Here is a 27,620-nt window from a genome sequence, read left to right on the forward strand (position 1 = left end):
CATTCTTGGGAGACAACATGTTTACTGTTGCCTTTTTGTCTTTGGTTTCATTTTAGCTTCTCTGTGAAAACAGCTCTGTTTGATCTAGATCCAATTCCTCAGAACTCCGGTCGTCACTTCCTCAGATCAGTGTCAATGTTTCTGTGAGTGAACAGTAAAGACATCGCCACTATTTCCAGTCCAACAGGTTTAGGACCACCACTACAATACTACACTTACTACCCGGGGAATATTGTTCATTGGTAATAAAAACAATATTCAATGTCTTGAAAAAGAGAACTGGAAGGCATTGATGATACAGAGTCAAGAACAATGTGTCGAACGTATTTATTTAGTAGATAAACATCTCTGAGAAAGAATGCATTGGAATAATAACACCAAGGCTACTTAACACCGTACACAACACCATTAGTTACGATGCTGGGCTTCAAAACATGAATAGAAAAGACAAGAGATGGAGGTTGAGGTGAGGAGGAGGGGTTTCGGGGGGCAGACGTCTTTATGGGTTTCTCTTTATGGTCATTGTCGTCTGCATCGGAGGAGGAGGAAGAAGAAGAGGAGGAATCTTTCTTTGGTTTATCCTCCTCAGTTGGTGCCTGCTTCAGGTGTTGGTGTCACAGCCTTAGCTGCATTTGTAGAGGCCTCCTCTGTCTTCGTAGGGAGGCTCTATTGAGTTGCAGGGTCTTCCTTCTTTGTGGGGGCCTCTTGGGTTGGAGGGAGACCTTTCTGAGTCGCCAGGGCTTCTGTCTTTTTGGGGACCTCCTTTCCATCAACCTCATCCTTCTTCAAGGCCTTCTTAGTTGGCTGGGGCGACTCTGATGTGGAGTCAGGAAAGAGGAAGAAGATCTCAGTCTAAAGGTTCTGTAGGATATTTTTCAGTTGAGGAATTGAAGTAGCCTTGTGGAACCGTCCTGATTGCTACGATCACCACTCTGTTTCTATTTAAAACAGAATGTGAGCTATTGCGCGATCAGGACGGTTCCACCAGACTATAATTGAAGAAGACATATAATTTGAATTGGAAATGTATAGTATATTGGCCATGTGCAAATCAAATTGCACATCCTACTTGATTCATATGTTTGCATGAATTGAATGGGAATAGACACCACCTCTGCAACACATCAACATAACATTGGGATCAAATGAATCAATGTCTTCCAATCGTACAAGGAACCACTCACAATCACAATACCATCGGATCCATCTACAACATGTTAATAACATTGTCTTTGACTCCATGCAGTTATACAGTGACATAGGTAGGTAGCACAGACAGAGTGATATTAGCCATAACTGAGAATGAACAGCAATCTGGAGTGGTGTGAGTGTTAGAGTGCACTGTGATTGATTGGTATGTGACAGAGACATGTTAGATTGACAGTGATACAACGGTATGTTGGATTCCCTGGTGTTTTCTCCCCATACATCAGATCAAATGGTTTAGTAAGGCTGGTATCCAGTACTTACCACAATTCACTGCCTGCTCTAAAGAAAACTCCACGCTGTTGGGGAAGAGGATCAGGTACACCACTTAACTGGCAACTTGAAATGTAATACCATGTTTACTGCAAATGTGTTGCCGCTACAGACCCTATATAATCTAAATATTGTATGATCTTATGTATAGGTACCTCATTATAAGCCATGGGCTAACTGGGAATACTAGCTATGACAAACCACATCAAGTCATGAGTACTGAGCCCCCATTCCCTCTGGGTTTGTGCGCCGTTAGCTCACCTGTCGTCGGGGGTAGGGGCGATGCCTTGCATTAGGCGGCGGTAGTTCTCGATCTCAGCCTCCAGCTTCATCTTGACGTGGAGTAGCTCCTGGTAGTCATCCACATGCCTCTCCACCTGCGTCCTCACCTGGCCCAGCTCTCCCTCCAACTGCAGCAGGATCTTATTGAGACGGGTCATCTCACGGTTGTACCGCCCAGCCGTGTCATTCAGAGATTCCTCCAGGGAGCGGACCTGTGACGGACAAGGAAAGAGACCAATCAATTAGTGAGCAGATCTGATGGACAGGCACAGGGACCAATCACATCCATTTGAACTCACTATTTTTTTTTGTATTTCCTGAATTGAAAGACACCCAGCAAGGCATTGTGAAATGCTATCGGATGTTGGACTGTTTTGTATTAGTTGTTGTTGATAGATCAAGCTCCCATCAGTTCCAGGTGATGACCGTGTTGGTGATAGGTAATGAAGTTCTGTCTGGTTCATAATGACAGAGTTCAATGTAATAACCAGGTTGGCTGGAATGTGTGTAGACAACACAGCTACGTTACATCCCCATATAGAGGTGATGCATGCTCTGTAGGTTAGGGGAAGTGTGTGGGTGTAGTAGACCCCTGTTTAGCATGGTCAGCTTTACCTTGACCCAGTTTACGTTGACCTACATTCTTAGATAAAAAGGTGCTATTTAGGGTTATTCGGCTGTCCCCATAGGAGAACCCTTTGAAGAACCCTTTTCAGTTGGAGGTAGAACCCTTTTGGTTCCATGTAGAACAATTTTGGTTCCATGTAGGATCCTTTCTATAGAGGGTTCTACATGGAACCCAAAATGGTTCTACCTGGAACCAAAAATGGTTCTCCTATAGGGATAGCCGAACCCTTTTGGAACCCTTTTTTCTAAGCGTGTAGTACAGTACAGGTGGTGTATGGGGTTACCTATGTTGTGCATTGTCTGGCGTGTGTGATGTCACTGGTCAGGTGAGTGTTTTACTTTACCATCATTTACATGGGCTACAATGTGATGACATACCAAAACCAACACAGGGGGACAGAATGGAGTATTTTTAGCCAGAAATTCCTGTCAAGAAAAGGCTTGTAGTCTTGGAAAAGGGCTTCCAGCCAAAGCGTTGACAATAGTTTCTATTATATCATATCCTCTATGTAGTTCTATAGTCCGGCCCCGGGGAAAGGGTTTTACTGCGGAATGCTGAAAGGTATTTACCATGAGGCTCTGTGCAGTGTTTGTTTTCTACACTGTGATGTGTGTGTGTGTGTGTGTGTGTGTGTGTGTGTGTGTGTGTGTGTGTGTGTGTGTGTGTGTGTGTGTGTGTGTGTGTGTGTGTGTGTGTGTGTGTGTGTGTGTGTGTGTGTGTGCGTGCGCTACGGTGCAGGTAGGTATGTTTTACCATGCTTAGTGTTGCCTGTATGTCTATCTCCAGGAGCTGTCTCTGTCTGCGCAGGTCTTTGAGCTCATTCTTGCCTGAATGCAGAGCCTCAGTGTTCTGAACCACTTCTACCTTGATGCTGTCAAACTGTCAGAGAGAGAGAGAGAGAGAGAGAGAGAGAGAGAGAGAGAGAGAGAGAGAGAGAGAGAGAGAGAGAGAGAGAGAGAGAGAGAGAGAGAGAGAGAGAGAGAGAGAGAGGGAGAGAGAGAGATTAATTAAGGAATGAACAATCAAGTGAAGGAATGAGATAATTAATGAACAATCAAGTGAAGGAATTAGATAATCATTGATAGTGAAGTAAAGCTCCATACCTTGCTCTGGTACCAGTCGTCGGTATCCTTGAGGTTCTTCTTGGCCAGTTTCTCGTACTGGGAGCGGATCTTGTTGATGGTATCACTCAGGTTATTGTCCTGGGAGTCAAACTCCACGAGGACGTTGGAGTCCTTGATCTTCTTACGCAGCTCATCAACCTCCTGCATGCAGCAGGGGAGAATACAGTAGTTATTATGGGCTATTTCAAGTAAAAGCTGATCTAGGATCAAAAATATATATATATTATACAGCTGCACCATCGAGAGCATCCTGACCAGTTGCATCACCGCCTGGTATGGCAACTGGTCGGCATCCGACCGTAAGGCGCTACAGTGCGTACGGCCCAATACATCACTGGGGCCAAGCTTCCTGCCATCCAGGACCTATATACTAGGCAGTGTAAGAGGAAGGCCCAAAAAATTGTCAAAGGCTCCAGTCACCCAAGTCATAGACTGTTCTCTCTGCTACCGCACGGCAAGAGGTACCGGAGCGCCAAGTCTAGTTCCAAAAGGCTCCTTAACAGCTTCTACCCCCAAGCTATAAGACTGCTGAACAATTAATAACATGGCCACCCGGACTATTTACATTGACCCCCCCCACACACACACACTTTACCCCTACCTAGATGTACAAATTACCTGGAATAACCTGTACCCCCGCACATTCACTGGGTACTAGTACTCCCTGTATATAGCCTCGTTATTGTTATGTCATTTTATTATGTTATTTTTTTTACATTTTTTATATATTTTCTTAACTCTATTTCTTGAACTGCATTGATGGTTAAGGGCTTGTAAGTAAGCATTTCACGGTAAGGTCTACACCTGTTGTATTTGGCGCATGTGACAAATAACATTTGATTTGATCGCTCCCATTCCCAGCTATAACCCTAACCATTATGAGGTAAATCTCAAAACTGTTCTGGGAACAGTGGGTGAATGAGTGTGTGTCCTTACGTCCTTATGGTCCTTCTTGAGGAAGGCCAGCTCTTCCTTCACAGAGTCGACCTGGCTCTCCAGCTGCATGCGGTTCAGGTTGGTGTCGTCAATCATCTTCTTCAGACCAATCAGGTCCTGCTCCACAATCTTCCTGGCCTGCTTCTCGTTGTCCAGCCTGCAGAGGAGAGGACAGGAGTATGGGTCACAGTCTCTCTTAGCCCCATACAATGTAAAAAGACCCATTGGGTTTTAGCAAGGAGTGCTATATGTAAATTACAACCATTTTCATATTTTTTTTTTATTATAATGACATAATAATAACATAATAATCCAATCCAATAATATGTATTTTATTTTGTGTATTTGTTTCCTATTTTTTATAATTAATTGTGGATACTACTAAGTGTGTTAAATAAATCTCCAGGTCTTTTTCTATAATAAATTGAAAGCATGTCATGACATCACTTGTTTTTGAAGTCATCATTGGCCAGTTTGGTGTTGTCAATTTGCAGCAATAAATGTGCATTATCCATGGTCATATCACGGAGCTGAAACAGAGAGAACATGGGCCAGTTATTGAAAATTCACTAAACACACAAAATTATTCACAGACTGAGATCAGGTGACTCTCAGGTGAATAAGCTCAGCTGACATAGACATACTGTACATTGATCGTTTAAAGGGCGAAATGCAGAAGAAATCAGTCTAATTAATCATATTAAATAATTAACTGTGTGAAAAATCACCTTCTTCCTGAGGTCATTCAACGGTTTCTCAACCACATCCCAGTCGCGGCCGTTGGGGTCTCCCCTCTTGTCCAAGATGTCCTGAATCTGATCCTCCAGATCTTTGTTTGCTTCCTCCAGGTTCCTCACCTTGCCCAGGTAGCTTGACAGACGGTCGTTGAGACCCTTCATGGTCTTCTTATCATCCGCGGCGGGCCCTGGGGCAGGAGAGACCTCCTTCGAATTCTCCGGGTCGTAACGCATCACGTTCCGCAGCCCCTCCAGACTGGCCACGGAAACCCTGGAGCCTCTTCCTCCGGCCCCACCGAACATGCTAAAGGCGCTGTTCTTAGACATGGCAGTAGTTGGTTGAATGGGTGAGTTGGGAGAGAAATAGAGAGGCAGTGTAGAACCGATTGTCACCTGTACAGGTAGTGATTGAGAGATGTGAGGGACTGTTTTAATACCGCTGCTCAACACCTGAAACCGTCCCTAAAGATACGATTGGCTGAAGAACGTCCAGCACCCCCCCGGGCAAACAGGTTTAGAGTAAACGTTCAAGTTTTTCTTCGTGACTTTGTTATTTTTACTATGTAATTTAGAGTTCCACCTCAGCTGATTGGACAGAGGTGGATACCTGAGTGGTGAGGGTTGGTTCTTGCCCACCTTAAAAGCAGGTGAAAACCTGAGAAGATGTGCCTTTCCCTAAACTCTGAGAACGATTCTTGAGACACTCTCTCTCTGTCATTCTGACAAGAACACACTGACAAGATGCCCAAATCAGGAGGATACAGCAGCCAGTCCTCCGGTAACACGCCCAAAAGCTACTCGAACGACGCCACTAACAAGGACCTTCTCAAGCCCATGAACCCCCAGGTGGACCCCAAGGACCAGTCGGACAAGAGCCAGGAGAAGGACCAGCTGGTTGGACTCAACGACAAGTTTGTAGCGTTCATTGACAAGGTGTGTTATTTTATTATTATTATATTATTATTATTATTATTATTATTAATAATAATAATAATAATAATTGTATTGATGGATTTATTATTTTACCTGCAAAATCAATAGATTGATGCAATAGGTCTGTCTGAAGTCTGCTGGTAATAGATAAACATCTGTATGGCACTCCTACATCATTATTTCAGCCACATGCTATTTGATTTGATGCTTAATTAATGCGTTTTCTTCCAATTCATTGTGTAATAATTCCATTAGATAGACCCAAAGCAAATCTTGACATAAAACAATTGTATATTTCTAATTGTCTACAGCCCTACCGTATTATACATTCTACTTAACTGTCATTATACTTCATTACCACCTTTACAGAATTAGAGGCCTACCTTCACTAAAATAAGAGCCTCTGTAATCATCCCAGCAGCGGAGTTTATGTAGCCAAAACATTCTACCCAGAGAGAGGTATTCTAGAGCTCTCATCACCATCACTCACACCTGTAAAGAAAACCTGTCAGACATATTATTTTCTCTCTTTCTCCGTCGCTCATATGGCGTTTTCAACTGCTGAGGTGCCACCTTGTGGCCAATAACAGAATACCATTTCAAAATTGAAAAGCGTTACATTATTTTTCATTTCTTTCAAATATTGCAAACTTTCCAAATCTATTTTCTTATATAGATTTTTGGACTTGGACTTTGTCAATATTGTATAATATTTTTGTTAGGTTACATTTGTGAGAGGGGTGGCCAAGTTGTTGTTAACATACCCTAAGTTCCGTGTAGCTCAGTTGGTAGCGCATGGCCATGCGCCAGGGTTGTGGGTTTGATTCCCATGGGGGACCAGTATTAAAATGTATGTACACACTACTCTAAGTTGCCATGGAGAAGAGCGTCTGCTAAATGACTCAAAATGTATCCCTCAGTGACATAAATGGATAGGAGTTGTTGCCTTCTATAACTCATTATAGTTTACTCTGACTGGTTTCAGATGCAACAACCTTGATTTACTTTCTGATCCAACTATCTCTCTCTCTCTCTCTCTCTCTCTCTCTCTCTCTCTCTCTCCTTTAGGTGCAAAATCTGGAGCAGCAGAACAAGGTCCTGGACACGCATCTGAAGATCCTGAAGGAGCAGGAGGACTACAAGGGCAACGTGGACGCTGTGGTCCAACAGCTGGCCAACGAGCTGCAGCAGCAGATCGAAAACCTGGCCCGGGACAAACAGAAACTGACGCAGGAGCTGGCACGCTGCCAGGACGAAGTGGACCAGACACGCAACAAGTCAGTGACTTCATTTTTACATTTTAGTCATTTACTTCACAGAGCCTTTCGTAGTTAGGTAATAATCCTAATAGAAGAATCGAATAGAACAGAATAGAATGGAATATAATACAAAATAATACAATGCAATATAATAGAATGGCATTGAATTTAGTTTTATTTAATTGGACAACATGCACTCCAAAAGATAGATCTAAATCTTTCATGTATTTACCATTACAGAAACCCCTAACAAACCACCCAACACTTGATTCCTGTGACGCAAGCCTATGGAGTAAACTAGGACCGAGACAACAGTAAAGTGTATAATATAAATCATAGTTTAGATATTGCACAGGTCACCAGGACTCCAGGAAATGCCATTGTACACAACAGGAACCTCATCAGTCTATAGTGACAAAGAGCATTTTCTCACGCTAGGCTACGGAGCATTTTTCCACCTGGGTCACCAGTTCTCAAGAGTCAGAGGTGCTAATTCTTCATCCTTACATAAGCCTCTGTCCACTGGGTTGAGTTAGGTACGTACAGGGGAGCTCTGGTGTGCCCTGCACTATGTCTGTTGGGAGAGGTACATGTACTGTAGTCAGTGTACACTCCCCAGCCACTCTACTCCACTCTACCCGCTAACCAGGGACCTCTGTGCTGCACAGTACCCAGAGACAGGGCTCTGAGAGAGGAGAGAATGTGGAACCCTTAGGGACCTGGGCTCTTACCCAGTCTGGATCAACTCAACACAGGCACGATATGCTAGGGTGTCTGTCTGACATGAAGTGTGTGGGGGGGGACAAAGCAGCAGATGGTCTGACTGTATGATGTGAGTTGACATGTCAGTGAAATGTTTTTTGTAGGAAAGAGGGGACTTGGAGATGTGTGTGGTGTGTCGTGCGGCCGCGGGTGTGTGTGTTTACCTGAGCTCCCATACCTTGGTGGCAGGTAGCCTAGAGGTTAAGAGCAGTGGGCCTGTAACCAAATGGTTGCTAGTTTGAATCCCCAAGCTGACTAGGTGAAACATCTATCTGTGCCCTTGAGCAAGGCACTTAACCCTAATTATTCCTATAAGTCACTCTGGATAAGAGCATCTGCTAAATGACTAAAATATCAAAACAACAATTATCCGCTCTGTGGTCCTCCAGGTACCAGGATGAAGTCCAGGTGAAGGTGGATCTGGAGAATGACTTTGTGATCAACAAGAAGGAAATGGATGAGGGCCACCTGGCAGCAGTGAAACTGGCTCTGGAACTGGAGGACCTGATGGGAGAACTGGACTTCCTGAGGCGGGGCTATGACGAGGTAGGCTGACTGACACGCCAATCAGAGGCTAGGTGGAACCAGAACCATATATAGCTAACATGGCGTCCAGTGTTAAAGTTTGCCAAACTCTTTATACTACATGGAGCTATTGTAACTTACACAAACCATCTCAAATCTGCCAACTAGGGCAGAGGGAAGGAGGCAGTTGTCTGGAATGAGACGCAGCCCAGATCTCCTTCTCTAATGTAGTGTTGTTGTCCTGGCTGTGGTGTGACAGGAGCTGAAGGAGTTGGAGTCTCAGATCCAGAATGAGACATTGGTTGTGAAGGAGAGCAACAAGAGAGCTCTAGACATGGACGAGATCATCGACAGTGTCAAGAAACAGTACGCTGACATGGCCTCCCATGCCAGAGAGGAGGCAGAGCTGTGGAACCAGAAAAAGGTGATAATATTTTAGGTAATTTAGCAGACACTCTTATCCAGAGCAATAAGGGTTAAATGCCTTGCTCAAGGGCACGTTGACATATTTTTCACCTAGTCGGCTCAGGGATTAGAACCAACGACTTTTCATTTACTGGCCCATCGTTCTTAACCACTAGGCTACCTGCCATCCAGCGGCAGTGTTGGTATCTATTATCCTTCAAGAATAACTTTTGTTTCACAACTTCACCACAGTTACACACCAGAGCCACACACACACCTACATTATGTATCACAGTAAATGATGATGATGATGCAACAAGGGTGATGGCTATCCTAAATATATTCCCTGATTCCCCCTCTATCCCTTCTCCCCCTCTCTCTTTCTCCCTCCCTCTCCTCCCCATCTCCTCCTATCAGATGGATGACATAGTGCTGACAGCAGGGCAGTATGATCACGATGTACGTGATGTGAAGAAGGAGATTGCTGACATGCTCCGTCTCATCCAGAGACTGAAGGCAGAGCTGGAGGCCCTCAAGAGACAGGTGAGACGCTCTCTCTCACACACACAATCAGGCACACACACACAATCAGTCCATATCCTTCTCCACTTCCATTATCCCTCTAACCTCCCCCCTCCCCCTCCCCCTCCCTCCCTCCCTCCCTCTCCCCCTCCCCTCCCCTCCCTCCCTCCCTCCCTCCCCCCTCCCCCTCCCCTCCCTCTCCCCCTCTCCCTCCCTCTCCCCCTCTTCCCCTGTTCAGAAAATGGTTCTTGAGAAGGACATTGAGGATGCAGAGGTGGATGGGCAGAATGCGTTGGAGCAGGCCAGGGATAATATTGTTGAGCTGGAGGACGCTCTCCGCAGGGCCAAGCAGGACATGGCCCGTCAGGTCAGGGAGTACCAGGAACTGATGAACCTCAAACTGGCCCTGGACATCGAGATCGCCACCTACAGGAAACTACTGGAGGGAGAGGAGATGAGGTGAGTGGCACAGTGGAGCGGGGAGGCCTGGGGAGAGAAGTGTGTGTGGTGGCGGGGGATGTAGGGGGGTTATGTGTGTATGGGTGGGGTCAGGGGTGTGTTTGTGTGTGTGTGTCTGTGTGTGTGTGTGTGTGTGTGTGTGTGTGTGTGTGTGAGAGAGAGAGAGAGATTGAAATCGAAAAATACTGTAGTATCCTGCCTATACTTAGCCTGTATTCTCTCTTGTCATTTCAGAATGAATAACCATATATGTCAGCAAGGTAAGAGCTCTTCTTATTCCCCCCCCCTCCTCAGTAAATGTGTAGGAGGGTGAGTAAGAAGGGAAAGATCTGATAGGAAGGAACTGTGACCTGTGTTTTGTCATGATCTGTGTGTGTCCTACTAAAATCCAATCATATCTCTTTTGCTCAGATTACTAAACAAACCAACCAATACCAGTCCTTGCTTGCACGCAGACATTGATTTTCCGTCGAAGCCCCTCCTGACTCTGAAGCCCCTCCCATTAGATACCGTTGCCCCCCCAACCATCCCCAGGAAGCGTGTGCTGATCAGAATTGAGGTGGAGGAGGGCAAGATCGTGTCCAAGAGCTCGCACTACTCAGACGATTAACCAAGCCCACTGTCACTCTGCTGTCGCTATAGCAACATGGTGTTGTACTTCTCTCTATTTTCTATCTAAAAAACATTGCAGAGTCTTTTATTTTTTACGTTAAGGTCATTGTTCAATAAGCTAAGGTGTTAAAATTACAAACTTTGTTTACAACTGCAGTTTTGGAGACCATGACCGACAGTAACAGGCGCTCTTACAAAATGTGTCCTGGGCTCTTTTTCATTACGTTTGTGGTGGGAGAATTTATCTGTGCTCTCTTGTGCTCGTGTGACTGGGAAGGCCATGTGCTCCAAAGCTTGAATGTCACTGAACCATGTCCAAAATAAAAGGGAATATATTATGGTACCAAATATGTGTATGGTTTGTTTAAGGAGTAGGTCTGTCTGTCACCCTATACAACTCAGCCCTGAACTCAAGGTATACATGGGCCTATTATCACCACACAGACAGAGATATACTTCCTAGAACCCCAGGACCACCACTGTCATCATTTAAGGACTTGCATACATTATCTCCTTTTGATGAAAACAAATGTCTAATTTGACAACGGTAATGTTAAACACAACTGTCTAGAGAGAGAGAGAGATAGAGAGAGAGAGAGAGAGAGGGGAGAGAGGAGAGAAGAGAGGAGAGAGGGGAGAGAGGAGAGAGAGAGAGAGGAGAGAGGAGAGAGAGAGAGAGGAGAGAGAGGAGAGAGAGAGAGGGGGGGGGAGAGAGAGAGAGAAAGAGAGAGAGGGAGAGAGAGAGAGAGAGAGAGAGGGGAGAGAGAGGGAGAGAGAGAGAGAGGAGAGAGAGAGGAGAGAGAGAGCAAGAGAGAGGAGAGAGAGCGAGAGAGAGAGAAAGCGAGAGCGAGAGAGCGAGAGGAGAGAGAGAGCGAGAGAGCGAGAGAGAGGTTTGCTGGGAACACCAGCTGATGATGAGATGAGGACGAGATAGTGATATGATGGATAGCAGGATATCTGGGAGACTGCCCGGTCTCTTACCATATTTCACTCCATCACCCCTCCCTCTCGCTCTCTTTCTCGCGCACACACTCAGACAAATGCTCATATGCAACACACACACTAACAAAAAGGCTTACACACACACACACACACACACACAGTATTGTACATAAAAAATTCGGACCCCATGTTAATAATCTGTCACTCTCAACGTCATGTAAAAATTCAGACCTTTTATAGCTACACATCACTCTTACCCAGCCTTAACTCTCTCTCGCTCTCTAGTCTTTAGTTTGTGTGAGAAAATGATGTTTACATGTCAAATAGTTAAATAGTTCGTGTGAATAGTCACACTGAAGTTCTCTCTTGTTTCCCCCATATGCACTAGTTGTAGTTTCAACAAAGAGATACAAAATGTTTACTTGATTTGCTGAGTAGGCAATAAAGTGGCTTTATAAACGTTGCACATTAAACTGTGAATCTGACCAATCCTGTGTTTGAGGGCTATTATGATCAGTAGGTAAAACACAGTCAATCATTTTGCTTCAAGGATTTTTAGCACACTGTTGCAGCCTTACAAATACGCAGACAATGAACCATTCTTGGTTTCACTTCAAATTTGGAAAGATAATTTCAACTTTGGAAATATAATTGATCTTCCCAGATATGGTGTAGCCTAAAGAACTGAACACTAAAGGCTCTGTTCCCTGTCTCATTTCAAATGTGTTCTAAATGTTAGAATCTCAGAGCTCTAATCACTCCCCTGTGTTCCAGATGTTTTTTGGACTGCGGAGGAGCACAGAGCACACCCCTCTCTCCCCTGTTCAGAGCACATACCAACACCAGATAAAGACTAGGGAGGGAGAGAGATAGAGAGAGAGAGAGAGAGAGAGAGAGAGAGAGAGAGAGAGAGAGAGAGAGAGAGAGAGAGAGAGAGAGAGAGAGAGAGAGAGAGAGAGAGAGAGAGAGAGAGAGAGAGAGAGAGAGAGGGAGGGAGGGAGTGGGAGGGAGGGAGTGGGAGGGAGGGGGAGAGAGAGAACGAGAGAGAGATGGAGTAGTCAGTTAGATTCATCTTAATTCGACCCATCTGCTCTTTTATATCCAAATCAGCCCAGTTCATCATAATAGAGGCCTCTGTTGATAATTAATAACATTATGTTTATCTCTGATGGATTGAATCAACTTGATTAGAAAAAGAAAAATATTGGTGACTTTTACAGTGATTGTTTGAATTTATTATGACTACCCAAATAGTGTACATATGTATAATGATGGCTTTAAACACAACGTGTTCAATGGCCACAATGTCAAGAGTCACACATGCTTTCAATAAGTGTTGCTGTGACTCTGAGTTGACAGACATGGGAAGCAAATTCTGGTTGCATGAGAGAGGTGGGGCAACCCTACCAGTCCTGCACATCGAATGGGGTCTTTCTACAACTGTTCCCTTACAGCTAGGGTCCACAGACTCGGGGCCACCGCTGCACTCAAAGAGTAATCCAGGAGTAGAGTATGCTACATAATCCATATGCAATAATCCCCATTTATAATCCCACACGTCCATCCCCAAAGTGAGAGCAGTCCTGTCCTGGCTACTCAGAGAGCGATATCCTCAGAGTCCTGTCTCCTCCTCCGTCTCCATCTGTCTCTGAGTTTATGGAGGAGTTTCCTCACCGGGTCCGTATACTGCCTGTTGGCCAGCCCCAGGACCAGCGGCACCACTGCCATGCTCCCGATCCCCGTGCACGACAGCACGATGTGTGTGGTGGAGTTCCCGCGCGTCTCCTCGCTGAGCAGAAACGCCACGCACACGTGTATGTAGATGATGTAGGGCACCCAGCAGGCCAGGAAGGTCAGCGACACGGCGGCCACGCAGCGCGTGTAGCGGAGGTTGAGCCGCTGCTCCCGTTCCGAGGCCTGACCGCCCCCCCTGGTCGCCACGGAGCGGTGCAGGCGGCAGATGTCCTTAATCTGGCCCCGGGTGATCCACAGCACACGTCCCGTCATGCCCGCGATGGACAGGATGGCAGGCGCCAGCAGCCCGTACACCTCGAGGTAGATGAAGGCGTTGGGGAAGACCCGTCTGTAAGAGCAGCACTCGGAGCCGACCGGCGCCGCTAACGCTGCCGCCATGGTCGAACAGTTCCCCGGCACATCCGGCGTGCCCGTGTCATTAAATGCACAGCAGCCGTTCCACCCCGGCCCGGCCCGGTTGTTCCAGCCGAAGGCGGGCAGGGAGGCGTAGAGCAGCGGAGGCGCCCACACGGCGAGCAGCGCCAGCGGGAAGTGGCGGTGAACCCAGAAGCTACTATAATGTAACGGACTCACGATGCACATGTACCTGTCATAATGAACTATCACCAGGTTAAACAGGAACGCCAGAAACAAGAAATTAGGAAAAATATGAACCAGGAGACAGGAGCTAAAACTCAGCGGGCGGTTGAGTCCCATCCAGGGGATGAACGGCAGGGCCACGCCCGTACACAGGTCAGCCACTAGCAGGCTCAGGAAGAAGTAGTTTGGGGTGTTGTAGAGCTGACGGTTACAAGAGATGCCCAGGATGATGACCAGGTTGGCCAGGATGATGGTGGTGGACAGGGGCACGGTGATGGCGTAGATGAGACGTGCCTCCGACAGCAGCGGCCGCACAGCAGAGTCATTGACCAGGTCATCCATGGTTGCGGTTGTGGTGGTTGTGTTCCTCCACAGTTGGCTTTAGTGTGCCAGACCTTCACCCCCACTGCTACAGAGACTTCCACAGCTCCCATTAAACTGCAGGAAGCCTGGGTGAAGACAGACAGACATAGAATAAAGTTAGACCAGAGATCATGGAGCATTATGTATTCAGAGCTCAAAACAAACTGCCTGTTAGTTGCTCTGGATAAGAGTGTTGGCTAAATGACCAACATGTAAATGTAAATGCAAACTACTCTCTCGTCTAGAGACCATATGATACGGTAAACCCAGTGTGTCAAACAAGAGCGGCTTGGACCCCTGAAATAGCCTCTATCTCTAGCATCATGTATCAATGGTATTAATTGATCAACAAACCAGACAGAAAAGATACCCAGCAGTACATCAGGGTTTGAGGGTCGGTAATTGAATAACCCTAGTCTATTGGCTAAATGGCCTATTTAGGTAAAACACAGTGTCATCATGTTCTAACTGTCTCTCCACTTGTAAAAAGATGTAGATGTTATCTCTTTAAACACAATTACAACAGTCATCATGGCCGTAGGCTTGCTGTTTCCTCTCCATTGCCCCAGTGTGAGAGAGAAACATGTTTAAAAGACGACCGTCTTTGTTTTCTTCCTGCAGACTGCTGCGGTTCACGTAGATTGATGGCAAAGGAAATGTAATATCAAGCCTTTTGTCTGAATAGGCAGAAAGAGAGAGGGACAACGACAGGGGGGGGGTCAGTCAACATCAGCGTTCAGAACGACGCAGATAGAATTGTAATGGATTAGGTTGACACAATGAATGCCCTATATTACTGTATGTCAATCATATTTGTTCTATGCTATACATTTCTATCTGAATGTTTTGATAGAAATGTAATGGATTCCCTATTCTCTATATGACAAGCAATTGCATATAATCTCAGCAATACATTCTATCTGAATGTGTTTGTTTTGTAAGGTTGCGCACTTCACTGTATAATTTGTTTTGCCATCTAGAACCTAAAAGGGTTATTTGACTGTCCCCATAGGAGAACCCTTTGAAGAACCCTTTTGGTTCCAAGTAGAACCCTTTTGAGTTCCATCTAGGACCCTTTCCACAGAAGGTTCTACATGGAACCCAAAAGGGTTCTACGTGGAACCAAAAAGGGTTCTCCTATGAGGACAGCCAAGAGTCCAAGAGTGTACTGAACAGACCCGATCAGGTCCGACTCTGTGGTTAGTTATTATACACCTTCTTTTATGCTGCTGTGATTTCTGGAGCCAGCTTGCTGAGGGTCCAGTATCTAGACTAGCATAACTAATGCAGGGTTGTGGAAAGTGACACCACACTGGACAAAGCTAAGCGTTCCTAGACACATTTCTATGTGAGATACATCGTCTCACATACAGTAACACCCTCATGTACAGATGTAGGCTCTTAACACCCTTTTGTCGCTGAGAATTTTCCTGCACAGCAGGAAATACAAACGTGTAGTGTATTCAAGGTTTCAAAATGAGTTCTAAAGTTTGTCATTTCCACTTTAAAATGTCAGACTTCATTTGAACAAAGTGGAGTGCTGGCTCTCTAAAAAAGACCACATGTAGCTAAAGTGAAGGACTAAATTGAAACTATAGCTGGAGTGAACTCCAACATGGTTGCTAAGGTGAAGGATTCAATCGAAGCTTTAGCGGGGAGGAAACTTAATTTGTAGCTCATTTCTGACCTGAATGGCACGGCTGCTGGGGTGAAAACTGTGGTTGAAGCCTTAGCTGGAGGAACTGTTGCATTTCTATTGTTATTTTTTCATTGCACTTGCATTCAGTAGCATCTATGAATCACATTGGACACGGGTGGTTTCTAATGTTGTGAAATTCTCGCTAGTGTTTACAGAACAACTGCTTCTGAGAGATTAGGATCAGGATCTGCAATTGTAACATTAAGCAACTGTAACAAAATGGATGACTGCAGTGTAGCCGTTATTATGAGTACATGGATTGCTAATGCATAATAATATGAAAGTGTGTATTCTTATTTTAAATGTAGTTTTGTACCTGTCTATTAATGCTATGTATTGTCATGGTATGTAGCTCTGTCCTTCAGCTGTAACTGTCTGTTGGCGTTCTGTATTATGTCATGTTTTATGTAGCTCTGTCCTTCAGCTGTAGCTGTCTGTTGGCGTTCTGTATTAGGTCATGTTTTATGTAGCTCTGTCCTTCAGCTGTAACTGTCTGTTGGTGTTCTGTATTAGGTCATGTTTTATGTAGCTCTGTCCTTCAGCTGTAACTGTCTGTTGGCGTTCTGTATTATGTCATGTTTTATGTAGCTCTGTCCTTCAGCTGTAACTGTCTGTTGGTGTTCTGTATTACGTCATGTTTTATGTAGCTCTGTCCTTCAGCTGTAACTGTCTGTTGGCGTTCTGTATTAGGTCATGTTTTATGTAGCTCTGTCCTTCAGCTGTAACTGTCTGTTGGTGTTCTGTATTATGTCATGTTTTATGTAGCTCTGTCCATCAGCTGTAACTGTCTGTTGGCGTTCTGTATTACGTCATGTTTTATGTAGCTCTGTCCTTCAGCTGTAACTGTCTGTTGGCGTTCTGTATTACGTCATGTTTTATGTAGCTCTGTCCTTCAGCTGTAACTGTCTGTTGGCGTTCTGTATTACGTCATGTTTTATGTAGCTCTGTCCTTCAGCTGTAACTGTCTGTTGGCGTTCTGTATTACATCATGTTTTATGTAGCTCTGTCCTTCAGCTGTAACTGTCTGTTGGTGTTCTGTATTACGTCATGTTTTATGTAGCTCTGTCCTTCAGCTGTAACTGTCTGTTGGTGTTCTGTATTACGTCATGTTTTATGTAGCTCTGTCCTTCAGCTGTAACTGTCTGTTGGTGTTCTGTATTACGTCATGTTTTATGTAGCTCTGTCCTTCAGCTGTAACTGTCTGTTGGCGTTCTGTATTACGTCATGTTTTATGTAGCTCTGTCCTTCAGCTGTAACTGTCTGTTGGTGTTCTGTATTACGTCATGTTTTATGTAGCTCTGTCCTTCAGCTGTAACTGTCTGTTGGCGTTCTGTATTACGTTATGTTTTATGTAGCTCTGTCCTTCAGCTGTAACTGTCTGTTGGTGTTCTGTATTACGTCATGTTTTATGTAGCTCTGTCCTTCAGCTGTAACTGTCTGTTGGTGTTCTGTATTACGTCATGTTTTATGTAGCTCTGTCCTTCAGCTGTAACTGTCTGTTGGCGTTCTGTATTACGTCATGTTTTATGTAGCTCTGTCCTTCAGCTGTAACTGTCTGTTGGTGTTCTGTATTACGTCATGTTTTATGTTTTGTGTTTAGCACTAACACACCTGATTAAAATCCTCAAAGCTTGATGATGAGTTTATCATTTGAATCAGATGTGTAGTGCTAGGGCTAAAACATGAAATGGGCACCCCTTTGGGTCCCCAGGATCAGGATTACGAAGTCATAAGCGGATGTAACTGTGTTTCTCCTATTAGAAAATCCTCCTGTTTGAAAATGCTAATTTACCTTTAGCATTTTGTACTGTAAAATGATCAATGTACTTTGTCATTTTACAGTAATTTGATAATTATGGTTTAGTCAGTCTACTTTTAACTGAGCTCCAATTCCTCAGAGGTTGAAGAACCCAATATGCTCATGTATTTCATGTGTCTGTCTTTTTCTTGATTCATATGTCCAATATAAGGAAATAGTGTTGAAAACAAAGCTCACCTTTGTAGGACAAGAGATTCAGTCGTCGGTTCCCTGTGAAGGAGAAACTCCTTATAAAACTCCTTATCATCATGTGATTAGAGAACAGGTGTATGCCACAGACAGGTATAGTTAATATCAACACCCTGTAGATCCCGAATAACACCCTTTCTCCTCTAAATGACCCGCCACGCTACACACACTCCCTGTGGTGAATCTATCCAACGGTACAGAGAACTGTCCTGCTGCCCCCCTCAGAAAGCCCTTGTGGTGAGGCAGACAGAGGAGCTGAGTGCAGGGGCTTCCTAACAGATGCTGGGTCTTAAAGGGGAAGTACACTCAGAGAGAGGGAGTGGGAGCAGTTCCAGTAGGTGCTGTCAGAGTCAGGGGCCACAATAGAGATAAAGGGAGTATTCACATTATACATTTGAGAAATGGGTGAACTGCGGATGTGTATATGAAATTATGCCTTATCGGCCATCTTAAATGAATAATTAATTGTCCATTATAAATGAAGATCATGTGATGAACTACATGTCTACAACTATCCTCTTCGTTATGTTCCTTTTCCACCCGGCCCCCAACGCACACACATTTCTTACTTCTCTACACACAACCCCATATACTACTGTATCCAACACAATATTCCTATGAATGTATGTCCTTTGAAAACATTTACACCTAACAGTATATACAGTCTATTAATCCATAGAGCTGGTCAAATAAGCCTAATCTTTAAACATGTCTGTAGTTGGACGGCTGGGTTTCCAGTCGGAGAGGTATGCTGTGTAAACACAGACTCCCTCAGCAATAGTTTGGACTTGGCAACGAGACGGATTGCTCCGTAGCACTGGGGGCCCGTGGCTTCCAATGTGATACCGCTTTTAAACACAACTCTTCTCCAATGTCTGTTAGCTAACGAGACATTGTGCAGGGACGACACACACACAAGATACCCACACACACACACACACAATACTAACATGTGTACACACACACATCATCCAATCTGGAGGGTTATCAGTCAGATGAAAGAGGAAGATGACAGAGAACACAGACATAAACCAAAACGGCTCCCTCTCTTTTAGGATTTCTGTCTTCTAGGAAATAGAAGAGCAAAAGTACATGGATATCAGTTATTCTCCTTTTATCTAGGTCTCTAGAAACTTCTAGAAATAATACAGTTCTCCAAAGCTATTTGTAGATTCTATCTCAGCCACAACTCTCCCCACTTCTCCCACTAACCAATGTGTTCTCAGTCAACTGACCTAGTAAAAGAAGGTAATAAAAATAGCTATAATAATAAAATGTGTTGACTTTTACATGTAATATAACCCCCTCTTTCACCACTGTATCGGTTTGCTACAGTAGCCTATACTCTCTTCATGGTTGACCCCTACTGAATTCCACTAACTACCTCTCACAAGCTGTAAATCCTTAGACAGGCTGGTGTTAATTCCTGGGCAGCTCCTTTTGTCATAAACACACACACACATTAACCTTTGAGGCCAAAAACACTAACGTTAGCAGTGGCTTTGTGACAGGTGAACATAAAATCCTCATATCGCTCTAAGACCAATTACACGCATCACAGGTGTTACTTTTGCCAGGTCACCAGGCCAGCTCCAGGTAACGTTGAGAGGATGTTGCGTGAACGTTTATTTGTATGTAGTAAAGGGAGTCCATTGTATATGGTGAGGCAGGAAACCTTTGTGACTGACATGAAATATGAAAGTCATGCCACAGTAGGTATTTAAAGCACATTCGCACACGGTTCGTGCACGTGCACATACAGAACGAGTGTGTCAACAGCATCACAGTTAGGATGGTTTGACCGGAGAAATCCAGATGCAGGAAATAAGCACTTGCTGCGAGACAGTGGTTTGTTTCCCCTCTGATGGAGACGTGAGAAAAGGAGGTGTGGAAGAGGGGAATAGAGAAAGGAGAAGAGGAAGGTGATGGATGGAATAGAGAAAGGAGAAGAGGAAGATGATGGATGGAATAGAGAAAGGAGAAGAGGAAGGTGATGGATGGAATAGGGAAAAGGATAAGAGGAAGGTGATGGATGGAATAGGGAGAGAAGAAAGCAGGTGAGTGGTAAAAGGAGGGATTGGGAGGAGGAGGAAGGCAACGGATGGAATGGACTGATGGAAGGAGGAGGGGAAGAATTCAGACATGAGAAGAGGGGAGTGATGGCAGCAATAGTGAGGAATAGACATGAAATGGGAGGAAAAAGAGAGTCGAATGATATAGGACGATATAGTCTAGACTATAGAGGGATGCGAGGAGAAGAGTGATGTCGGTGGAAGCCATACATTATACACAGTAGCTTCCTGTGCATCTGACTGTAGAGTTCTCCAGACCTGTATCGTCCCTGCCTGGGTTTCATCACCATATCCGTGACCAATCATACACAGTCTCATTGGAGCCTGGCAACCAACTACAGCAGAGGATAAAGCACTATCCTTCAGCTATATTAAAACCCACACATGATTAAATAGGAATTAGATGATAGTTACTGTTAGAGCTACTGTACTTGGGCCCTTGCAAATCCTGACAAACAACTACTAAACACACCTATAAAATGTGATAATGCCTTGGTCTTTCTGTTATACTAGCGCTGTCCCCCCCCACACACTCTCTCGCTAAAGACCAGTTTGGTAAAGAGCTAGACACTTCACAAGCATTGGCATAGCAACAAAACAGTAGCCACTCGGCTAATGCATTTCCTGCTGGGTAGAATATATAGGCCACTGCAATAAAACGGCAATATCATTACATTTTTACAGGACATAAACATCTGCTTATGAGGCTTTTCCTAGAGGAAAGGGTTTGTCATGACACAAAATATAATTTTAGCCCCTCAGGTTCACAGGAAAATATGGTAGACTAACTTTCCCAACTCCAGAATCCCCAACAGCACACATTTTTGATGTCCCCCTCAAAAACTCCCCTCACCTGATTCAACTCATTGAGGGCTTGATGATTAGTTGACAAGTTGAATCAGGTGTGTTTGTCCAGGGCTACAACAAAAACATGTATTGTTGGGGGTACTGGAAGACTGGAGTTGGGAAACACTGGACTAGTGACCACTGCCTCTTCCTAGAGAGGAGGGTATCCTCACCTAGATTTTCCTACACTTTATGTGTGTGCTTTCCCCTTTTAAAGCAAGAATCCATTTTTTGACTTATAAAATCATGATATATACCCATTGATTCTTGAAGAATATAACTTAACATGCCATATTAGCTTAGTTCTACTGTCATACCCCCATTAGAACCAAAAATAAGCTTTTTTTTACACCCATTCTTCTCTGCAGATCAAGCTCTGTCAGGTTGGATGGGGAGCATCGCTGCACAGCTATTTTCAGCTCTCTCCAGAGATGTTCGATCAGGTTGAAGTCTGGGCTCTGGCTGGGCCACTCAAGGACATTCAGAGACTTGTCCCGAAGCCACTCCTACGTTGTCTTGGCTGTATGCTTAGGGTCATTGTCCTGTTGGAACGTGAACCTTCGCCCCACTCTGAGGTCCTGAGAGCTCTGGAGCAGGTTTTCATCAAGGATCTCGGTGTACTTTTCTCTGTTCATCTTTCCCTCGATCCTGACTAGTCTCCCAGTCCCTGCCACTGAAATACATCCCCACAGCATGATGCTGCCGCCACGCTTCACCATAGGGATGGTATTGGCCAGGTGATGAGCTGTGCCTGGTTTCCTCCAGACGTGACGCTTGGCAGTCAGGCCAGAGAATCTTGTTTATTATGGTCAGAGAGTCCTTTAGGTGCCTTTTGGCAAACTTCAAGGCTGTAAATTTAAGAGTCGTCGTCGTCGGGTGAGGTTGTGTCTCTCTCTGGCGGGAGGTAAGCTTGGCTTATATACATAGTTTGGGCTTTGTCGAGTAAAGCTTAAACTATGTATTTAGATTGTAGTTAGGTATTGTAGGTAGTTATCGTGGGTTGTTGTATGTAATTATTGTAGGTTAGTATTGTATTCGGCTGAGCCCGGTGAAGCACGAAGCTAGCTAACCCACTACCTGGACTAGCTGGCGGGAAGCTACTGGTAACTATTAGCAACTGTGGATAGTTGTTTCACGCCTGAGAGTGCCTGTAATTACGCCAGCTAGCTGCCTACAATAATTACATACAATAATACCTACCATTCAGCTGTTTTCTAACCTCATTGTCTGAAGTGTTAACATTAGGTAGTAAGTGGCTACTGTGCTTGAAATTTAGCTAGCTTGTTACTACCTGGATAGCTACTAGTAAACAATAGCTGGAACGACCTAGCGAACAGACGCAAACTGTCTGAGTCAATTCAGTGGCTAGCTTTGCACTTGGTTAGCTAACAGTAGCTGCTAGGGGTAAGTTATAACCTACATTTGTGTTTTGTTTTTACATACTGGTAGCCAGAGTCGTTCAAGGGAATTCGGGACATGGGTGACTAGTTAACGTTAGCTTGGCTCTCTCTGTGTGTTCGTGCCGTGGGAGGAGGGGTTTCTTCTTTGTCTGAAAGTAATGGCTAGCTAGTATGCTAACTATTCTAACTAACTAACTGGCTGAATAAGTTGACGACGGACTCGCTCAAGCTGTCGGGACTAACCCACAACGTTAGACACGGACACGAATGATCTGCTTGGCGTGTTGACACACTGGTGGTTTGTTGTGGCCAAGTATTGGTGCTAAACCGTGTTGTTGGAGTCCGGCATGCTAGTTGGCTGTGGTGTCATATGACTAGGTGCCCTGGACGATTTTCACGGAAGAATACTGTACCAAGTTAGCTAGCTGAATAAAGTGGGTTGAGTCTATTCCTTGAAACATTGAACCGCTGTGGTTCACAACAATTCTGATTTCTAAAGGTGGAGGAGTTGGGATAGTTTTTGTTCGGGTGGTTCAGTGAAACAATTATAGTTTCTGAGGTGAAAGTTTTGGTGAGGGAGGCCCTGCTCTCTCCTCTCCCAGATGTTTAGTTCATTTCATTCCGATCTCCTCTGCATTATTGTAGCCATTTGCTACAGCCTGTCAACTATGCTTCTGCCTATCCCTGTTCTCTCCTCTCTGCACAGGCTACACAAACGCCTCACACCGCGTGGCTGCTGCCTCTCTAACCTGGTGGTCCCTGCACGCACCCCACACCTGGAGTTCCAGGTCTCAGGCAGCCTCTGGAACTGCCGTTCTGCTGCCAACAAAGCTGACTTCATCCCAGCCTATGCTAACCTCCAGTCCCTCGACTTCCTGGCGCTGACGGAAACATGGATTACCACTGAAAACACTGCTACTCCTACTGCTCTCTCCTCGTCTGACCATGTGTTCTCGCATACCCCGAGAGCATCTGGTCAGAGGGGTGGTGGCACAGGAATCCTCATCTCTCCCAAGTGGACATTCTCAATTTTTCCCCTAACCCATCTGTCTATCTCCTCATTTGAATTCCATGCTGTCACAGTCACTAGCCCATTTAAGCTTAATATCCTTGTCATCTATCGCCTTCCAGGTTCCCTTGGAGAGTTCATCAATGAGCTTGACGCCTTGATAAGTTCCTTTCCTGAGGATGGCTCACCCTCACAGTTTTGGGGGATTTCAACCTCCCTACGTCCACATTTGACTCATTTCTCTCTGCCTCCTTCTTTCCACTCCTCTCCTCTTTTGACCTCACCCTCTCACCGTCCCCCTACTCACAAGGCAGGCAATACGCTTGACCTCATCTTTACTAGATGCTGCTCTTCTACTAATCTCACTGCAACTCCCCTCCATGTCTCCGACCACTACTTTGTTTCCTTTTCTCTCTCGCTCTCCTCCAACACTACTCACTCTGCCCCTACACAGATGGTAATGCGCCGCCGCAACCTTCGCTCTCTCTCTCCCACTACTCTCTCCTCTTCCATCCTATCATCTCTTCCCTCTGCTCAATCCTTCTCCCTCCAATCTCCTGATTCTGCCTCCTCAACCCTCCTCTCCTCCCTTTCTGCATCCTTTGACTCTCTGTGTCCTCCCCTCCAGCTCCGTGGCTTGATGACTCATTGCGAGCTCACAGAACAGAGCTCCGGGCAGCGGAGCGGAAATGGAAGAAAACTAAACTCCCTGCCGACCTGGCATCTTTTCACTCCCTCCTCTCTACATTTTCTTCATCTGTTTCTGCTGCTAAGGCCACTTTCTACCACTCTAAATTCCAAGCATCTGCCTCTAACCCTAGGAAGCTCTTTGCCACATTTTCCTCCCTGCTGATCAGTCCCTACACCCAAACGAGGGCATTGCGTTCATCCACCTCTGGCCTGCTGGCTCCCCTTCCTCTGCGGAAGCATAGTTCCCTCTCAGCCCAGTCAAAACTGTTCGCTGCTCTGGCACCCCAATGGTGGAACAAGCTCCCTCACGACGCCAGGACAGCGGAGTCACTCACCACCTTCCGGAGACATTTGAAACCCCACCTCTTTAAGGAATACCTGGGATAGGATAAAGTAATCCTTCTACCACCCCCCCCCCCAAAAATAATAAAATAAAATAAAAAGTGGTTTTCCCACTGGCTATAGGGTGAATGCACCAATTTGTAAGTCGCTCTGGATAAGAGCGTCTGCTAAATGACGTAAATGTGCCCTTGAGCAAGGCACTTAACCCTAATTGCTCCTGTAAGTCGCTCTGGATAAGAGCGTCTGCTAAATGACTAAAATGTAAAATGTAAATGTAAAATGTAAATTTCATTCCGATCTCCTTTGCATTATTGTAGCCATTTTCTGTAGCCTGTCAACTATGCCTCTGTCTATCCCTGTTCTCTCCTATCCGCACAGGCTATACAAACGCCTCACACCGCGTGGCTGCTGCCTCTATAACCTGGTGGTCCCTGCACGCACCACCCACGTGGAGTTCCAGGTCTCAGGCAGCCTCTGGAACTGCCGTTCTGCTGCCAACAAGGCAGAGTTCATCTCAGCCTATGCTACCCTCCAGTCCCTCGACTTCTTGGCGCTGACGGAAACATGGATTATCACTGAAAACACTGCTACTCCTACTGCTCTCTCCTTGTCTGACCATGTGTTCTCGCATACCCCGAGAGCATCTGGTCAGCGGGGTGGTGGCACAGGAATCCTCACCTCTCCCAAGTGGACATTCTCTCTTTTTCCCCTGACCCATCTGTCTATCTCCTCATTTGAATTCCATGCTGTCACAGTCACTACCCCATTCAAGCTTAACATCCTTGTCATGTATTGCCCTCCAGGTTCCCTTGGCGAGTTCATCAATGAGCTTGACAAGTTCCTTTCCTGAGGATGGCTCACCCCTCACAGTTCTGGGTGACTTCAACCTCCCTACGTCTACCTTTGACTCATTTCTCTCTGCCTCCTTCTTTCCACTCCTCTCCTCTTTTGACCTCACCCTCTCACCGTCCCCCCCCACTCACAAGGCAGGCAATACGCTTGACCTCATCTTTACTAGATGCTGTTCTTCTACTAATCTCACTGCAACTCCCCTCCATGTCTCCGACCACTACTTTGACTCTCTATGTCCCCTATCCTACCGGCCAGCTCGGTCCTCCCCTCCTGCTCCGTGGCTTGATGACTCATTGCGAGCTCACAGAACAGGGCTCCGGGCAGCCGAGCGGAAATTGAGGAAAACTAGACTCCCTGCGGACCTGGCATATTTTCACTCACTCCTATCTACATTTTCTTCATCTGTTTCTGCTGCTAAAGCCACTTTCTACCACTCTAAATTCCAAGCATCTGCCTCTAACCCTAGGAAGCTCTTTGCCACCTTCTCCTCCCTGCTGAAACCTCCTCCCCCTCCCCCCTCTCTGTGGATGACTTCGTCAACCATTTTGAAAAGAAGGTTGACGACATCCGATCCTCGTTTGTTAAGCCAAATGACACTGCTGGTCCTGCTCACACTGCCCTACCCTATGTTTTGACTTCTTTCTCCCCTCTCTCTCCAGATAAAATCTTGCGACTTGTGATGGCCGGCCGCCCGACAACCTGCCCGCTTGACCCTATCCCCCCCCCTCTCTTCTCCAGACCTTCTCCCTTACCTCACCTCGCTCATCAACTCATCCTTGACCGCTGGCTATGTCCCTTCCGTCTTCAAGCGAGCGAGAGTTGCACCCCTTCTCAAAAAACCAACACTCGATCCCTCTGATGTCAACAACTACAGACCAGTATCCCTTCTTTCTTTTCTCTCCAAAACTCTTGAGCGTGCCGTCTTTAGCCAACTCTCTTGCTATCTCTCTCAGAATGACCTTCTTTATCCAAACCATTCAGGTTTCAAGACTGGTCATTCAACTGAGACTGCTCTTCTCTGTGTCACGGAGGCTCTCCGCACTGCTAAAGCTAACTCTCGCTCCTCTGCTCTTGTCCTTCTAGACCTGTCTGCTGCCTTTGATACTGTGAACCATCAGATCCTCCTCTCCACCCTCTCCGAGCTGGGCATCTCCGGCGCGGCTCACTCTTGGATTGCGTCCTACCTGACCGGTCACTCCTACCAAGTGGCGTGGCGAGAATCTGTCTCCGCACCACGTGCTCTCACCACTGGTGTCCCCCAGGGCTCAGTTCTAGGCCCTCTCCTATTCTCGCTATACACCAAGTCACTTGGCTCTGTCATATCCTCACATGGCCTCTCCTATCATTGCTACGCAGACGACACACAACTAATCTTCTCCTTTCCCCCTTCTGATAACCAGGTGGCGAATCGCATCTCTGCATGTCTGGCAGACATATCAGTGTGGATGACGGATCACCACCTCAAGCTGAACCTCGGCAAGACGGAGCTGCTCTTCCTCCCGGGGAAGGACTGCCCGTTCCATGATCTCGCCATCACGGTTGACAACACTGTTGTGTCCTCCTCCCAGAGTGCGAAGAGCCTTGGCGTGACCCTGGACAACACCCTGTCGTTCTCCGCTAACATCAAGGCAGTGACCCGATCCTGTAGGTTCATGCTCTACAACATTCGGAGAGTACGACCCTGCCTTACACAGGAAGCGGCACAGGTCCTAATCCAGGCACTTGTCATCTCCCGTCTGGATTACTGCAACTCGCTGTTGGCTGGGCTCCCTGCCTGTGCCATTAAACCCCTACAACTCATCCAGAATGCCGCAGCCCGTCTGGTGTTCAACCTTCCCAAGTTCTCTCACGTCACCCCGCTCCTCCGCACACTCCACTGGCTTCCAGTTGAAGCTCGCATCTGCTACAAGACCATGGTGCTTGCCTACAGAGCTGTGAGGGGAACGGCACCGCCGTACCTTCAGGCTCTGATCAGTCCCTACACCCAAACGAGGGCATTGCGTTCATCCACCTCTGGCCTGCTGGCCCCCCTACCTCTGCGGAAGCACAGTTCCCGCTCAGCCCAGTCAAAACTGTTCGCGTTCCCCAATGGTGGAACAAGCTCCCTCACGACGCCAGGACAGCGGAGTCACTCACCACCTTCCGGAGACACTTGAAACCCCACCTCATTAAGGAATACCTGGGACAGGATAAAGTAATCCTTCTACCCCCCCTTACCCCACCCAAAAAAAAAAAAATATTGTAAAGTGGTTATCCCACTGGCTATAAGGTGAATGCACCGATTTGTAAGTCGCTCTGGATAAGAGCGTCTGCTAAATGACGTAAATGTAAATGTAATGTAACGTAACAAAATGTGTAAAAAGTCAAGGGGTCTGAATACTTTCCGAATGCACTGTATCC

At 45.9% G+C, this 27,620-nt stretch overlaps 3 protein-coding genes across 4 annotated transcripts; 1 reads left to right on the forward strand and 2 right to left on the reverse strand.

The window, feature by feature from the left end:
* Nucleotides 1-310: 310 nt before the first annotated feature.
* On the reverse strand, nt 311-5,626 carry zgc:92380 (uncharacterized protein LOC445086 homolog). Of its 2 annotated transcripts, XM_041870830.2 has the most exons (8): nt 5,178-5,621; nt 4,897-4,979; nt 4,450-4,606; nt 3,493-3,654; nt 3,143-3,268; nt 1,741-1,973; nt 1,471-1,505; nt 311-815 (listed from the first exon to the last, which is right to left on the reverse strand). In XM_041870830.2, the coding sequence occupies exons 1-8, from the start codon at nt 5,511-5,513 to the stop codon at nt 667-669; spliced, it is 1,281 nt and encodes a 426-aa protein (XP_041726764.1). In that variant the 5' UTR covers nt 5,514-5,621; the 3' UTR covers nt 311-666. The 2 variants fall into 2 exon arrangements, with proteins under 2 accessions (XP_041726764.1, XP_041726765.1); XM_041870831.2 differs by lacking the exon at nt 1,471-1,505 and having other exon boundaries at nt 701-815; nt 5,178-5,626.
* Nucleotides 5,627-5,816: 190 nt separating this feature from the next.
* On the forward strand, nt 5,817-10,661 carry LOC121556960 (intermediate filament protein ON3-like). Its single transcript, XM_045222738.1, has 8 exons — nt 5,817-6,119; nt 7,188-7,396; nt 8,530-8,686; nt 8,925-9,089; nt 9,488-9,613; nt 9,831-10,051; nt 10,286-10,311; nt 10,558-10,661. Exons 1-8 carry the CDS (start codon nt 5,928-5,930, stop codon nt 10,659-10,661), a joined length of 1,200 nt encoding a protein of 399 aa, XP_045078673.1. The 5' UTR covers nt 5,817-5,927.
* A 2,068-nt stretch (nt 10,662-12,729) lies between these two features.
* Nucleotides 12,730-18,336, reverse strand: gpbar1 (G protein-coupled bile acid receptor 1). Its single transcript, XM_041870829.2, has 2 exons — nt 17,998-18,336; nt 12,730-14,388 (listed from the first exon to the last, which is right to left on the reverse strand). Exon 2 carries the CDS (start codon nt 14,279-14,281, stop codon nt 13,202-13,204), a length of 1,080 nt encoding a protein of 359 aa, XP_041726763.1. The 5' UTR covers nt 14,282-14,388; nt 17,998-18,336; the 3' UTR covers nt 12,730-13,201.
* Between the last annotated feature and the right edge of the window lie 9,284 nt (nt 18,337-27,620).

This window comes from Coregonus clupeaformis, chromosome 9 (genome assembly GCF_020615455.1).
Source record: "Coregonus clupeaformis isolate EN_2021a chromosome 9, ASM2061545v1, whole genome shotgun sequence".
In the NCBI taxonomy this organism is placed as follows: Eukaryota; Metazoa; Chordata; class Actinopteri; order Salmoniformes; family Salmonidae; genus Coregonus; species Coregonus clupeaformis.

Bases quoted from the DNA above. Each gene is read 5' to 3' on its own strand.
- zgc:92380 (XM_041870830.2), bottom strand. From the start codon at position 5,513: ATGTCTAAGAACAGCGCCTTTAGCATGTTCGGTGGGGCCGGAGGAAGA. The intron at 1,506-1,740 runs GTGAGCTAACGG...CTTCCCCAACAG, and splicing joins GCCCCTACCCCCGACGACAG to CGTGGAGTTTTCTTTAGAGC. The intron at 816-1,470 runs GTAAGTACTGGA...ACTCCACATCAG, and splicing joins AGAGCAGGCAGTGAATTGTG to AGTCGCCCCAGCCAACTAAG.
- LOC121556960 (XM_045222738.1), top strand. From the start codon at position 5,928: ATGCCCAAATCAGGAGGATACAGCAGCCAGTCCTCCGGTAACACGCCC. The intron at 6,120-7,187 runs GTGTGTTATTTT...TCTCTCCTTTAG, and splicing joins TTGTAGCGTTCATTGACAAG to GTGCAAAATCTGGAGCAGCA. The intron at 8,687-8,924 runs GTAGGCTGACTG...GTGGTGTGACAG, and splicing joins TGAGGCGGGGCTATGACGAG to GAGCTGAAGGAGTTGGAGTC.
- gpbar1 (XM_041870829.2), bottom strand. From the start codon at position 14,281: ATGGATGACCTGGTCAATGACTCTGCTGTGCGGCCGCTGCTGTCGGAG.